General features: G+C 32.7%; 4 protein-coding genes across 4 annotated transcripts in view; 2 read left to right on the top strand and 2 right to left on the bottom strand.

The window, feature by feature from the left end:
- The window catches only part of LOC128397103 (apolipoprotein D-like), an 83,503-nt gene that overhangs the window by 46,972 nt on the left and 21,492 nt on the right, over positions 1-15,039 (top strand). The window lies entirely within an intron of this gene.
- LOC128397111 (sodium-dependent serotonin transporter-like) lies at positions 10-4,507 on the bottom strand. The gene is made up of 12 exons (XM_053357790.1): positions 3,764-4,507; positions 3,320-3,451; positions 2,226-2,751; positions 1,882-2,149; positions 1,774-1,813; positions 1,504-1,692; positions 1,327-1,439; positions 1,137-1,259; positions 947-1,061; positions 764-864; positions 511-687; positions 10-398 (listed from the first exon to the last, which is right to left on the bottom strand). The coding sequence occupies exons 1-12, from the start codon at positions 4,356-4,358 to the stop codon at positions 207-209; spliced, it is 2,571 nt and encodes an 856-aa protein (XP_053213765.1). The 5' UTR covers positions 4,359-4,507; the 3' UTR covers positions 10-206.
- Positions 10,468-12,288, top strand: LOC128397100 (GTP:AMP phosphotransferase AK3, mitochondrial-like). The gene is made up of 3 exons (XM_053357780.1): positions 10,468-10,699; positions 10,927-11,341; positions 11,515-12,288. Exons 1-3 carry the CDS (start codon positions 10,540-10,542, stop codon positions 11,615-11,617), a joined length of 678 nt encoding a protein of 225 aa, XP_053213755.1. The 5' UTR covers positions 10,468-10,539; the 3' UTR covers positions 11,618-12,288.
- On the bottom strand, positions 12,139-15,034 carry LOC128397085 (polyhomeotic-proximal chromatin protein-like). The gene is made up of 3 exons (XM_053357759.1): positions 13,088-15,034; positions 12,877-12,990; positions 12,139-12,798 (listed from the first exon to the last, which is right to left on the bottom strand). The coding sequence occupies exons 1-3, from the start codon at positions 14,918-14,920 to the stop codon at positions 12,586-12,588; spliced, it is 2,160 nt and encodes a 719-aa protein (XP_053213734.1). The 5' UTR covers positions 14,921-15,034; the 3' UTR covers positions 12,139-12,585.

The following is a 15,039-nucleotide window of genomic DNA, read 5'->3' as shown; positions in this document are numbered from 1 at the left end:
GAGACAAAATTTACAAAATATTTAAAACATTTAATAAAAATGATCAAAATACAAGAAAAATTGAATTAAATTTGACCAGTGATTGAGTTTGATTAATAAAGAAAAGGGAAAGAGAGCAAATTTTGAGGAGAAAAACGATTTGAATCAATAGATTTCTTTTGGTTTTCTCAGAAAAAAAGTAAATACTGTTTCTATCCGTCAATTGTTCAAACAGTTGTTTCACGATTTAAATTCTGTAACAATGGATAACTACTAATTACTGGATTAACTATATCACAGGAAAGGTTTCCTCTTGAATTAATAACTTCTTCAGATGAATTGTGTCTCTTGTGTCCGATATTTTCTCGTTTCATTTCACTTATTGGATCGTTAATTGGTTGGAAAGCCAGACTTAAACGCTAAAATTGAATAGAAGAAAAAAAAGGAAGTGAGAATTTAGAATAAACTGAATCAGAGAGAAAAAAAAGGAAAGAGAATCAACATGATCAATTCGGCAAATTAATAGACAACCTTGAAGAATCCAGAGGAATCATTTTCTTTCCTTCTTAATTCATGACAAGCAAGTAACGGAATAGGAAGTAAAACAATCATTGCGATGAATGGACCCAAAAGATCAACAGTAAATGAATCTTTGATTCCTCGAAAATTGATCTCCTCAAAGTAATACAAGTTACACATTAAAATAATCTGTTAAACAAAGAGAAAGGGTAAAATTAATTGCTAAGATAATTAATCATATGGATGACAATTAATAATAACAAACCAATAAAGTACAAGGAGTAACAAACTTCCAACAAAATGAAAAATAAAATCCAGGAGCTTTATAAGTGATCAGTCTTATTGCATTAACCATGTTTCTTGCTCCTGAAAGAAAATAATAAGACAATTAAGATGATAATCAAATGATGAATCATAAACAGTTATAAAGAGTTGTAAATTAATTTACCATAGAAATTACTAACTACTAAGACTTCGAGTAAGGCCAAAATTGTTGATAGTATTACGGTTATGTAATGTTCAGTGACTCGGATGAAAACGATTCCTTTCTGTTGGATAAAGAGAAAAATAAATTTAAAATTGATTAGTTGATTGTCTGAACTGTTTAGTTTGATTGTGATTTACCTGAGTGAGAATATTAAACTTAAACAGAAGAAAACACATGGAACGCAAAAGACTACAAGTTGATGGGAGATTTTACTGGAAAACTGTGATCTCCAAATATCTTTGATACAATCAACTACTGTGGCCACGATTGCGATCTAAAAAAATGACAATTAGATTATAACAATTAGATGAAATCGAAAATCGAATTCATGTCGATTTTACCTGATAATCTATTCCAAGACAAAATATGAGGAAGAAAAAGAAACAAGACCACAAAGTTCTCATCGGCATTAGTGATAAAAGTTCAGATATAACTACGAAAGCTAAACCAGGTTCTGTGATTAAATGAGAATGGAACAATTAATCAAATTGTCTAGAGTAAATTGAATCGTAATTTACCTTTGGTTACCACTTGTGTTATATCCATTTGTCGTTTATAAGCTAAATGACCAATTGTTGAAAAATAGATTGACCCAATTGCATAAATGACTAGAAAGTTAATTGAACAGGTAAGAATTGCATCTCTCATTAGATTATTACGATTTCGATGATATTTTGCCATTCGCAAACTAAGACCAGTAATAGAACCTGAATAAAAAGAATAAACATCCAAATGGTTAAATTAATTAGTTTCACTGATTAAATTTCTAAAGTTTTGATATCTGTTACCCAAAGAGTGAATCGTAAATCCTGATGCATATAACCAAATCTAATCGATTGAAAAATATAAAATAAATAATTTGTCAAATGAGTTAATTGGAGCAATTGACAACTTACTTCTGGTTGACAAAGTCCCTCCCAAGTTGGTTTAAAAAAGTAAACTAAACCCTTTTGGGCTCCAGGTAAGAAGATCGCTTTAAAAAAGAGTATGGTGAATACTGTTGAGGGGACAATCGCCAAGCAGAATGTTGGATTGGACGAGAATACGACAGGTTTACGAAGAGAAATGAAGACAATTAACCAAATGAAAAAGAGACAAATAGCTAAATCCCAACGAATTCCACCAAGAAGAGAAACATTGTTATCAAAATGTAATAAACGATTACTAGGAAAAGAAGAAGAAGAAAACAATTAGTAAATCAGTTAGATCTTATTTATGATATTAGAAAAAAGAAACTTACTCAAAGAATTGTTGTGATGCATATTGTGATGAAATGATTGATGATGATGATGATGATGATAAATATGAGGATGGAGATGAAGATGATGGTGATACTGAAAAGGATAAACTAATTGTATGAACCATTGAAGATTCATTTGGACTTATGGTTGATGATTGAATGATTGTTGATGGTGATGTTTGATTAGTGGTATTGTTTATCATTGAGGATGAAAAATGATTTTCAGTAATTAAAGATGAGAATGAATTGTTCCTTGTGCTATTGATAATGTTAACTATTGGATTGGTTAAATGATTAACCATTGATTTGGTGATATTTTGTTGATAACTATTAACAGGTGATGATGTGATTAATTGATTGGGTCTATCATTAAGTTGACATGGTTCTGTGTTCCATTTGTTTGTGCACCTTGACCAGGGGGCAATTTGATGAAATGATTTGAAAAAATATAACATTGACCAGGTATTGATTGTGCTGTAAAGTGGTATTAAAATGCTTGTCGTTAAAGCTAAAGAGATGACGATTCCTGTAATGATTAAGAATTAATGAAAAAGAGAATTAAAATTTTTGTTATATTTTGTGTTCCAATTCAAGGCTCATTTCAATTCTTTCTCAGGAAAATGAAATGAAATTTGTCATGAAATATACACAAAAGGATGTATCATAATAACCATAATCATAATAAACAATTAAGTTATCACAACTTGTAAAGATCAATTCAACTTAATCGCAGGTTCACATCATCAAAGACCTTGGTTTCCAATTGATTGTAAAAAAGCAGCTTAAATTGCTTTGAAACAATTTGATAATTATGATTTCTTAAACATAATAATATCAACAATCTTGATATAACTATCAAAATGATTATATTAATGGTTTAGCGAATCTAAACAATTAGACAAGGAGATGATAAGTTTATGTTATATCAAAGGAAAATGAAATTGAAATATGAGTTGAATTTAAATTGTTTGCAGTACAAAAGACATTAATGGAGTTGTTAATATAATTGAATTAGTAAATTGTGGTGAAGAAAATTTTCTTTCAGTTTTCTTTCATGTTGATTGTTAATTATTATCATTATAATGGATCCTAACCTTTGGTTAAAGGGCAGAGATGAGCAAATACAATTAAATTACGATGGGTAAGTTGACCAATGGCATAATCCATACAAAGTAATGGTAGTCCAATGAATATCATTAAAAAAGTGTAAGCCATGAGAAAGGAACCTGTTAATTAAATCAAGATAATTGATATGAAATATAAGAATGATTAATATTAAAATAACATTAAAAAAACAATTTAGATAATATCAAAGAAGTGGTAAAGTTAAGGAAAAGTAGAATTAAATTATTGTTGTGATTTAGCAATTTGATTTGTGAGTATTTACTTAATTATCTACTTGATGATTTGCAAAAAAAATCACATTGATAATCGTAAATGACAAAACTGTATCTGGGAGATTGAGAAGACAAGTGTCTTGTCAATAAGGTGAAATTAGCTAATTGAAAGTTAAGAGAGTTTAGTTAATGACGACAAACCTCCGTCATTAATGTAAGCATAGTATGGAAATCGCCAGAATGTATTAATTGCCAGAGAAAATCCTAAAATACTAAGGAAAAAGTCTGATTTTGATGACCAGGCTGGTTGAAAATCGGTATCGGTGGCAATACATGAGCTTATATTATGCTCTTCATCTTCATCTTGATCTGATTCAAATATCACATTGTATTGATTAGCGGCTTCCACAAAATGAGGTAAAATACGTAACTGATTTAATTCAGGTAAAGATTTTGAGAGACGACGAGCTCCTTGAAATGGTAACAAATCTTCATCCTCTTCATTGGTCACTAATCCGGAAGCAAATGAGGCTTGAATATTTTTCCTATGACGACCAACATCTTGGTGTGTAAACGAATTTGATCTTATTATCGCACCGGAAGTTGAATTAAATGAACTCGCTAGGTAATCATAAACTGTTGACTTATTTTGATCATAATAAATAACGGAATCATCGACACTCCCAATTCTAACTGTAACTCTTTTGGGTAATAAATTGGAAACACTTTCTTTAACCTCAGTCAACGTATCTACACATCCAGAATCCTCGGTGGGTTCACATCTTGTTGTTGCCATGCTGGTTAACTTTACACTCACTTTTCGGGTTAAGTTTAAAAGTGATTTCCACTTAAATTATATCTATTTAAGAGTAATTAACACTTGACAATAAATTTCTCTTTAATTATAAATAAAACACTTAATTGGTTAATCTAAAGGGAGAAACTGGAGGGTAAAAACTAAAAGAATTAAAAAAGAACTTGAAAGTGTCTCCATCTATTGGAAAGAAGAACAAGTAACATGTGAATTGACCTGACTGAAAGTCGCTTATTTTGTGCTCCGTTAAAAAACTAATTTAATTATTAAAAAAGTGATTTATAAATTATAATTTTTGTGTTAAACTGTCAACCTCAAGACACTCGACAACAATCCACAAAAAATTGGCTCTAAAATGTCAATGGTTAGTGAAATTCATCGATCTTCTTCAGACCTACGCAAACTGAGTAAGTATCTGCTACACTATGGTGTATATTTAAACATTAACATTTAAAACCAAAGAAATTTAAAATCTTTTGATACTAAAATACTCTAATTTAAAATTGTTATCATTTAAAAACTTTATCATTTAAAACACTAACTTAAATCAATCAGAAGACAAAAAGGTACCAAAGAAGACAAAGTTCAACATCGTAAAATTATATGCTGAATTCAACCAGGACAAAAACCTCAACACCGAAACCATCAACACCGAACTCATAGCTTTCCCCATCATCAAGACTCTTCAAGATGCAATCAAAGACCAAAAGTTCTGCTCAACCTTAAGTGACGATGAAATTTTAAAACTGGTTAAATTTACCGATCGCCTTATAACGATTCAATTGAACGGTGATAAGAATGAAATGGAAGATGAAGAGCCAATCGAAGTTCAGAGTCTCTCAAATAACCAAATAAAAAATACACTTTCGGTTCAATTCGACACTAAACAAGGCCCTCCATCAACATGGTACAGCGTTGCACATCTAATTGTTCACCACACTATCATCGTTAAGATCCCAGGATTGAAAAATCAACTAGATAAAAAAATAGGTGAACTGACCACCGAACAAGTTGAAAATTTACTCGAAATGGCAGATGAAGAAATAGGCTCAGCGGAGGAGGTACAACCTGGTTTCGATTCGGCGAAAGTTAAATGCTCAAATATAGCCGACAGAACAAAAATATTCAACTACATCAGGAAAATGAAACCAGATTGGGATACCAAAATCCCACCGATACACGATCCTCAAATTAAACTCCTTGGTGTAAAATTCGATGAGGATGATAAAGTTCAATGGGTACAGAGACTATTTCTGAAAAATAGATGGAAGAAATGTTGGAAGGTAAACATAAAACATTACTATCGAAGTGGTAAATCGTTTGAAGTAATCATTGAGATCGACCCGGCGTTACGAGAATGGTTAGAACTACATGATGGGATGGTATCTGTCGGCTATCGTCGAGTACGTGCAGTCGATCACTTCGACATCAAACAATGTCGCCGCTGCACCAAATTTGGCCACTTATCGAATAGGTGCACTCAGTTAAGTATTTGTCCATTCTGCGGTGACAAGAGTCACATTCACGAACAATGTCCAATCAAGGAACACAGAAACAAATGGAGGTGTCCAAATTGCCAAAAAAGAGGAGAAAGCGCCTTCGATATTCAATGCGAAAAGTTTCAAGAAAAACTCTTATTCGAGTTAGAGAAAAGAAACTTCCAGTACAAGATGATAATGGCCTAAAGAAAGATATCAACAAAGAAAAATTACCAAAAGATAATCGTTAAAACTAATACACCAGTAATCTAAACAAACAAACTTAATCTCACCTTTCAACTAATTAAATCACAACTAACAATTACCAATTATCCTTCTTTTCATAACAATAATAACTCTCGCTAATTACTAATTATAATCATCCACATGATCATTAACATACAATTTAACTTTAATAATTAACACACTAACCATTAAGCGAATACTTGAACCCTGCAGACAACATCTAACAATTAAAACAAACATAATAACACTTAATTAACAATGAATAGCTAAATTAATCATCAGATTTCAACCCTTAATTAACTAACAACGAAAAGTTCACAAACAAACAAAACAATTTACAATTACCACTCCAATCAAAGAGGGTTACTCATGAAAACAGTTAAAACAAAAACAATTAATCATCTTTTCACTCGCTTAATTTAGAAACAAAAATCTTAATCATCAGCCAGTAGAAAACTTAGTCATGGACAAAGTACATCGAGAACTACAGTCGCTCCGATTAAACTGGATAAAAGTACCCCCCATGATCGACAAATCATTATCTTTCCAAGTTGAACCCGCCGGTGTCACGGATTACTCTTCGTTTATATCTTTCTTAATGTGTAATCTCTCCAATTCGTCGAAAAAAGTGCTTAAAATAAGACTACGAAAAAACGGAAGAGTCGAAATCATTCCAATCTCACTGGAGGTTAAAGATGAGATGATATCGACCATCAAGAGATTTTTCAGTGGTTCCATTTTCTACGATTTTGTTCCCTTGACATCGTCCGTTTACTTCAAAGTTAAGGGCTTAAGAGCAACTAATTTCAACATTGTGCTAAACAACATAATAATATCAAATCAGTTCATCGAAGACAATGAAACCAATGTCTTTGAGGTAAAAGTGATAAATAACCTGACAACCGTAAAATTAAACATCAGCAACCAAAATAGAGAAAAGATTCTCGACAACGACGGATATCTAAAATTCATGGGAAAGACATTCAAGGTCTATGATAATTTTAACTTGAAGTTAAATTCGTGTCTATTAACTGAACCTTCTCCTCATGATAATTGTGTTCCAAGATGTGTAAATTGTTCACAAATACATCAAGATCAATGCACTTCTGAACCCCTGTGTTTTCATTGTGACAATAATCATTCTTCCTACTCATCCTCTTGTTCTGTGATTAGAAACCGATTAATAGAAGCGTCTAAATACCATAGCATTAATTATGAGTGGCTACTTCCAACCGAAGATAAACCTCAACTACCTAAATGCGAGGAAGGAGAAAGAAACTACTATGAACTTTATCGCCAGAACCATGAAAGCCAAAGCCACGGTGTTAATTCTGACTGAGGCTAATAGATTCGTCTCAATAAAACACATTGGTAAAGATCTTATAATTAATGATCAAACAATAATGATACCCTCACCTGATATTCAAATAAATCCAATCAGCACAACAACAAAAAACTGTATTATCGCTATCATCACCCACCTGAAAAAACAAATAGTATTAGTGGCTTCTTACATCGCTCACAATGAACAATTAAAAAACATCCGTGACTTCATCGACCTCATCTCACCAATCACCCACCTCCCGTTATTAATTGCAATGGACTCGAATTGTGAAAATCCTGCCTGGTCAATGCGAACAAATCTTCCTCAATTCTCCACACCTTTGGCTTCCTTTTTAACTACACACGAACTAGAGGTGGTAAACAAACCGACGAGTGAGAACTTCTCCTATCAGCACGCTGGAAATCGAACCTGGATTGACTTGATTGCAACCAACATTCAAAATGTGAAACTAATTGAGGGAAAAATCATAACCGATCACAGGGAATTCACGGTAATAGTACCAATGCAGCATCCATTTAACAGTAGAAACAATAACAAGAGAATAGAATTTTTGGTTAAATATAAATTAGACTTCTTAGAATCAGATCCTGACAAATTTTTTGAAAAAGTAACAGAATTTCAGAAAAAATACAGTAGAATAAAAACAGTTCAAAACGTGACATCGAACAGGAGAATCAGTAGGTTACGAACAAAAATTCAGAGAATGAAAAGAGCAAAAGCCCCAAGAGAAGTTATCAGATCACTAGAAGAGGAATGTGTTAGGCTAAGAATAAACAAGAAAAAAGGGACATACAAATACTTATTTAGATTCAGAAAAAACTCAGGAGAAATGTGGAGATTTATAAATAGATTACTCAATATCAATAAACAATCAACAATCATGAATAAACAAGCTCAACCAGATCTCAGCTCCTTTAACAAGAATTATGCTAATAGAGAATTAGAATCAGGTCACCAATCGAGTCTAAGCGTGCTGGAGAGAACCTCAATCTCGTCGATGACATTTAAGAAAACCTCTGGTAATTCCGATGATTTCACGTTAAAAACTTGGAAAAAATTCTGGTCTATCAACAAAGAACAAATCATAACAGCAATTGAAAACTCTTTTAACATTGGACTTATACCTGCAACAGTCAAAATTTTCGGTGCTCATTATCTACCCAAACCTGATGGTAATCTCCGGCTCATTAAAATATCAAACTTCATTCTCAAAATATTCGACAAAGTGTTAACAAAAAGAATACAAAATGTTCTAGGAGAAATTCTAGTTCCTTATTCACAATTTGCCTACCAATCAAAAATCAGTAGCGTCGACCTTCATGTAATCTTACGACAACATCTCGAAGATGGTATCGCTGTCTCAATTGATGCTACGAAAGCTTTCGACTTTATCTCAATGGAAATAATTTATCAGGAACTAGTTAATCACATCGACAAAGGTACACTCTCAATGATCAAATCCTTCCACACAAATCGCTATCTTCGTTACAAAACTGAAAGTGAAACGCTTTACAAAAAGGACGATCAAGGAACAGCGGCTGGTTCGTCACTTGGACCAATTCTATTCATCGTCGGCCTCAACAAAGCAATAAGAGCCCTCAAAGAACTTAACATCAAAGTACTCGCATTCGCTGATGATATGATCATCTTAAGTGATGAATCAAACTACAAAGATCATTTAAAATTAACCATCGACGAACTCCAAAAAATAAACCTTCAAATTAATCAAAGCAAAACAAAAATAATTAAACATCCACAATTGTCACATGAAAAAATCGTAGGAAAAGTTGTCTCTTATGCACTAAGTGAAAAAGAACTGACTGAAACAATTAACCTCTTCTCATCCAAAATCACATCACAACTCAGAGTAATCAACAGATTACCCATTCATTATCAAAGATCCATAATCTCGGCTCATTACTCACATTTGCTATATCATCTTGGTCCTCACTCGCTATACAAAAATCACAATTTTCTCAATCTCATCAATAATCTACAATTCGCAGTCGATACCAAACTAAAAAGCGCCTTTGGGCTATTGAGAAGGGTACCGAAGTGGATTCCGATCTTGGTCTTTAGGTGTAAAAATCCGGTCGCAATTTGGTTACAAAATAACATCGAAGCGATTGAAAGATCAGCAACAGACAAATCTAAATGGCCAATAATGCAAATCGTTAAGGAAAAAATCACCTTCGCACCACCATCAGCAGATGAAATCACGAGCTTTTGGAATAGAAAATGTACAAATTCAATTTTAAAACAAGTCAAGGTAAAAGTTGGAAAAGATCATTTATCACTCGATGATGAAGATACAGTCTACAAAGTAAACTCATCCCTCTACAAAAAAATGTTATTAGCCATATTCTTGCTAGTAAATAAACACAAGGATGAACGAGTCAATTACCAACTGCCTGTTCACATGGTTAAATTTCCAAATTCTGAGACCACCAAAACAATCATTAGAATTCTGGCACAACATAGAACAACTTACACTTGGTCATCCGAACCGCTCGACACACGAACACCAGAAAACCCTACGAGAACCATCGAAATCAACAACAGAATCAACCTGGAGAAAGATGTAAAAGAACATATCAGCGAAAAAATCGAAACAATGACAACAAGAATCCGAACACCATCAATATTCACACTTTGCTTTCCAATCAAACTACCGATAATATACAACAGCATTGATGGCATCAGCTTGAAAAGAATAATCAACACTTGCTCACACATAACCATACTTACACAAAATCTAAACGAAGCAAAAGGGAAACATGGAAGAAACGTAACCCACTACCTCAGAGAATGTAGAAGTACCGTGAACTACTGGAACGACGATTGGGACCTAACAACAAATAGAGACACCAAAAAGAAGATTGACAGTCTAATTAATATATGTAAAATCTTAAAAGAAAAAACAGATAATGTAAACTGAACGATTAGTTCGGTGCCCATGGGCAAAAAATGCATAAGGCATTTGCCACTTTCTGGCGGAAATAAAATTAAATTCTATTCTTTTGGTTTCGGTTTGCTTATTGTTAACTTGTCGCTTTTAATTGTTACATCTCTTTGATTAATATTTACTTTCAATATGCGATTAACTAATTCAGTTTTACGAAATGTTCGTTTAGTTATTCTTGGTCCACCGGGATCTGGAAAGGGAACAATTAGTCAGAAATTGGTTTCTAACTTTAAATTGTCTTATATTTCCTGTGGTGATGTGCTGCGAAATAAGATTGCCCAAGGAACAGGTTGGTTCATTTGATTTGATTTAATTTAGTTTTTGATTTTTTCTCCTTATTTTCCATTAGTTATCATTTTCTAGTTGTTCTTTTGTTTAAATTGTATGTTAAAATTTAGCTGTCAATTAACATGTTTTCTTTTTAATTTATCTGTCTTTTTGTTGGTCATCATGGTGTTGGTGTTGATGGTTTTTTAATGTATTGTTTGTATGCCCTTTGTATATGTTAATTATTAGATGAAGGTAAAGTTGCTGCTACCTACATTTCTCGTGGTGATTTGGTCCCTAATGAATTAGTTACCAAATTAATGGTTGATACAATTAATGGTGATTTCAAGGGTAACTCATGGTTAATGGACGGTTTTCCTCGGACAGTATTACAAGCTCAATCTCTATTAACCTGTACTACTATTAATAAGGTTATCAATCTAAATGTACCAGATGATGAGATAATCAATCGTATCAAGCATCGTTGGATTCACCTAAGTTCTGGTCGTATCTATAATCTTGAATATAATCCTCCCAAGGTTCCATTTAAAGATGATATAACCGGAGATGATTTGATCCAACGAGAAGATGATAAACCTGAAGCTGTTAAACAAAGACTTGATACTTACAATGCATCAACTTTACCAGTTCTTGAGTTTTTCGGGTAAATATTTTCCTTCCTAACCATTCATATTGATAAACAATTATTCTAATCAATATATCATATCTTATCTATGTTTATATTTCTCAATTAACCATATTAATTAATCGTTTACACCTTTAACATCATTTTAATCTTTTATCCATTTATCTTTATTATCTTTTATATTATCACAGGAAAAAAGGACTTCTCGTTGAATTTACTGGAAGAGAATCAAATGTTCTCTATCCTAAAATCCATAGTTATCTAGAAGATTATCTCAACCTGAAGTCATCTTAAACCGGATAGCAACTCAATTAATGTGCCGATCAAAGTCATTTACATGACTTTTGCCATGTCTCAGAATTTTCGCCAAAATTTGTTCCGCCATTAATTTAATCAAGATAAAAGAGATGTGCCTTCACAAACTAAAAGCCCCACGAGCTTGGATTTCAAAGTGATTTTTTCCTCATCTGTTAACATTCCTAATTATGGATTTACAATTTAAACTTTTTTTTTCTCTCTCATCAGGTAAATTTGCAATCAAATCATTATAAATTATAACAATGTAACTAGTTTCCTTCTCATCTTACAATCAAAGTAATCAATCCTATTATAATATGTACATTACTTTAATACTAGTATCTCAATCACTATTGTGTAATCATCAACTGTTGAATTAATTGCTGATTTATTGCTGTTTCAAATAGAATTGAAAAACATGATCATTGTTTAACTGTAAACATGAAGTGTTAATCATGAACAAACAACAACAATTTATTTCATCTCAATTTTCAAACTGATTGATTGTTGTAAATTGATTGAGCAATTGGTTTACGTTTTAATGAAAATGAAATGATTCAGACCAAAAGACGAGATTAATATGAGATTGAATTGTAATGTCATGAAATTGATTGTGTTTACATGGGAAGAAAAAAAAATCGTCTGGATTAAAAAGAAACATCAATTGATTCTGTCGATTATTATTTTATATTAACTTTGAGAGAGAGAGAGAGAACACATTCTGAGAAAGAGAGATCGTAGTGAAAAAAAAGAATTGTGAATGAATGATTATATGTATAGAGAAATTGTTATGCACCGGAATTGATGAGTGTGAATAAATTAAGTTTTGGAGTAGATTAACAAACGAATGCAAAAAATGTCCAATAATTTTGTGAGAAGAGAAAAAATTGATTAAATTTCATCTCAATCAGATAAGTAAGAAATTCACTAAAATAAAAGTATAAAAAAGAAGAGGGAAAAAAGATTCAAGCTTGAGATTTATTGGCCTCCGCTTTGAACAGCGATGTTATTCTCGAGCAGATTTTCAAAGCGGGTCCAAGTTTCATGCTCATTGCGGACATTAGATGGTCTTCTTTCAATAACATTAGCGCTTGACCATCGATCTCCTGTGATTTAAATTCGTCTGCATATTCTTGGCATCCAGGTAAATGACGGACGAAATCATAAACATCTTGGACCTGAGAAGATGAAGATGAAGACGAAAGAAGACAATTAGTTAATTTCCATTCTAATTAATAATCAATTGAAATACTTACACTCCATAGATTAGGATTGGTACCGCCTGGGGGGATATAACCACCATCGATACTTGAATCAAGTGGTTCAGTTGTTTCGGTGACTTTACAATTTGGTGACACATCGGTTTTAAGCTAATTAGTATAAAGGAAATTGAGACAAAAAAAAGATAATTAATAAAGTTGATCACAAAATTAAAATAAAATTAAAGTAAAAGATTAATTGTTTTACCTTCTTAGATGCCGGTTGACTTGATTGTTTGGTTGATTCAATAACTTCACCTTGGCGTGAATTTGTCATCTCATAATCTTCATTACCATTTTTATTATTATCATTATCGGTGAGATTGTTATTATTATTGTTATTTGATTTTTTGGCACAAAGATTTGAACAGAAACGTTTCAATTTCTTTTTCTTGTTGAATTTAGTGATTGATTTGTGACAATTTTCGCAAACAGCATCACCTTTAGTCGCTTTTATTTTGGTCATTTGTGTTTCCATTGAGAGATTATTATTCTCTGATGAGTCCAAGATAATTGAATCTTCTTTGTTTTCTCTCTCATCAAGTGTATCGCAAATTGTTTCATCTGAATTGTTTTCAATTCCATCAGCATTAACTACAAATGGAGATTGACTTTCCTGGATAACAAATCCATCAATTACATGAGTTAAAACATTTGGATCATTAATATAAGGTTTAACGATTGCTCTTTGAGGACTTTTGGAACCAGTTGATTTATTAACTCCATTGGTTAAATTGTTGCTCTCTGAACAATGATCAACTAAATCACCAGTATCAGTACCTGTTGTAGTCGCTTTCTTTTTAGGAGATTGAATTACTTTCTCTTTTAATGGAGCATTTGTAGTGGTTAATTTATTACTTTTAGTTGTTGATTTGTTGATCATATTATTGGGAGTGACATTGTTGATTGGAGTGTTGTTGTTGTTGTTGTTGTTGTTGTTGTTGATGTTGATGTTGTTGTTGTTGGTATTACCAGTGATGGTATTGTTACGCTGTGAGACAAGAGTAACTGTTGTCATTGTATCAAAATTGTTTTTTGAACATTTTGTTTGTTGGTGAGATTGAGGTTGTGCTTGTGCTTGTGGTTGAAGTTGAATTTGAAATTGTTGCTGTTGATGAATTTGTTGATTTGGTAGGTGGATTGGTATAGTGATTGGTGTTGATGATCCTTGTACAATTGATTGTCCTGGAGCTGTTTGGGTTCCTATTGAGGTTCGATTGTTTTCTGTTGCTGGTTTAATTGTCTTCAATCTCTGTGTTGTAATTGGTGTTGTTGTTGATATTGTTGCAGTGTTTGAACCGGAAGGTGTTGTTTTGGTAACAGTGCGAGCGTGATTTTGAGCTTGAGCTAATGAAATGACAGGAGTAGCATTGTTGCCCACTGAGATTGGAACATTGTTTGGATTGAAGACAATTTGTTGGTTCTGAAAATTGTTTGGTACAGCAATGAATTGAAGATCAGGTCTTTGTAGTAAATATTGATTACTTGGAGATAGAAGAGCAGAATTGACGTGTTGAACTTGTCCAGCCGGACTTGGATATGAGAGGGTATAATATTGATTACCAATTGTCTGTGGTGATTGACCAGTCACAAAATTGTTGATTGATTGAAGTTGAGGGGCTGCCGATGAAATTAACTGCATTTTACTTCTTGGTCCTTTAGCATCATTAGGTAAAAGCATTGGACCCTTTTTAATGGGTGTCATTTGAATTAGATTCCCACCATTGGGCATCGCAGCAAAAGCCTGAGCATTGGGTTGAAGCATAATTTGTTGAGGTAAATAAATAGCTGATGAGGGATGAGGAGAAGCCTGTGCTTGTTGAGATGACTGTTGTTGTTGCTGAGGAAGCTGTAGTTGCTGTTGTTGTTGTAATTGTTGCTGTAATTGTTGTTGAAGTTGTTGTTGTTGTTGTTGAACTAAATGATTTTGTTGAAGTTGTTGTTGTTGGATTTGTTGTTGCTGTTGAACAGCAGCTTTCAGTTGAGCTTGGGTTGGTTGTGGGCCTTGTTGTGGACCCTGTTGATTGGGCATCATGTTCATGCAATAATATCACATAAAAAATGCAAACAATCAATCAATTAATTAGGAAGAATTAAAAAAATCCCTGCAAATAATAAACAACAAACCGAGAAAAAATAAACTCAGGACAAAGGAAATTC

The sequence above is a fragment of the Panonychus citri genome, unplaced genomic scaffold, assembly GCF_014898815.1.
Source record: "Panonychus citri isolate SS breed McGregor unplaced genomic scaffold, ASM1489881v1 Contig00028, whole genome shotgun sequence".
In the NCBI taxonomy this organism is placed as follows: Eukaryota; Metazoa; Arthropoda; class Arachnida; order Trombidiformes; family Tetranychidae; genus Panonychus; species Panonychus citri.
This window is presented reverse-complemented; position numbering and strand designations above follow the sequence as displayed.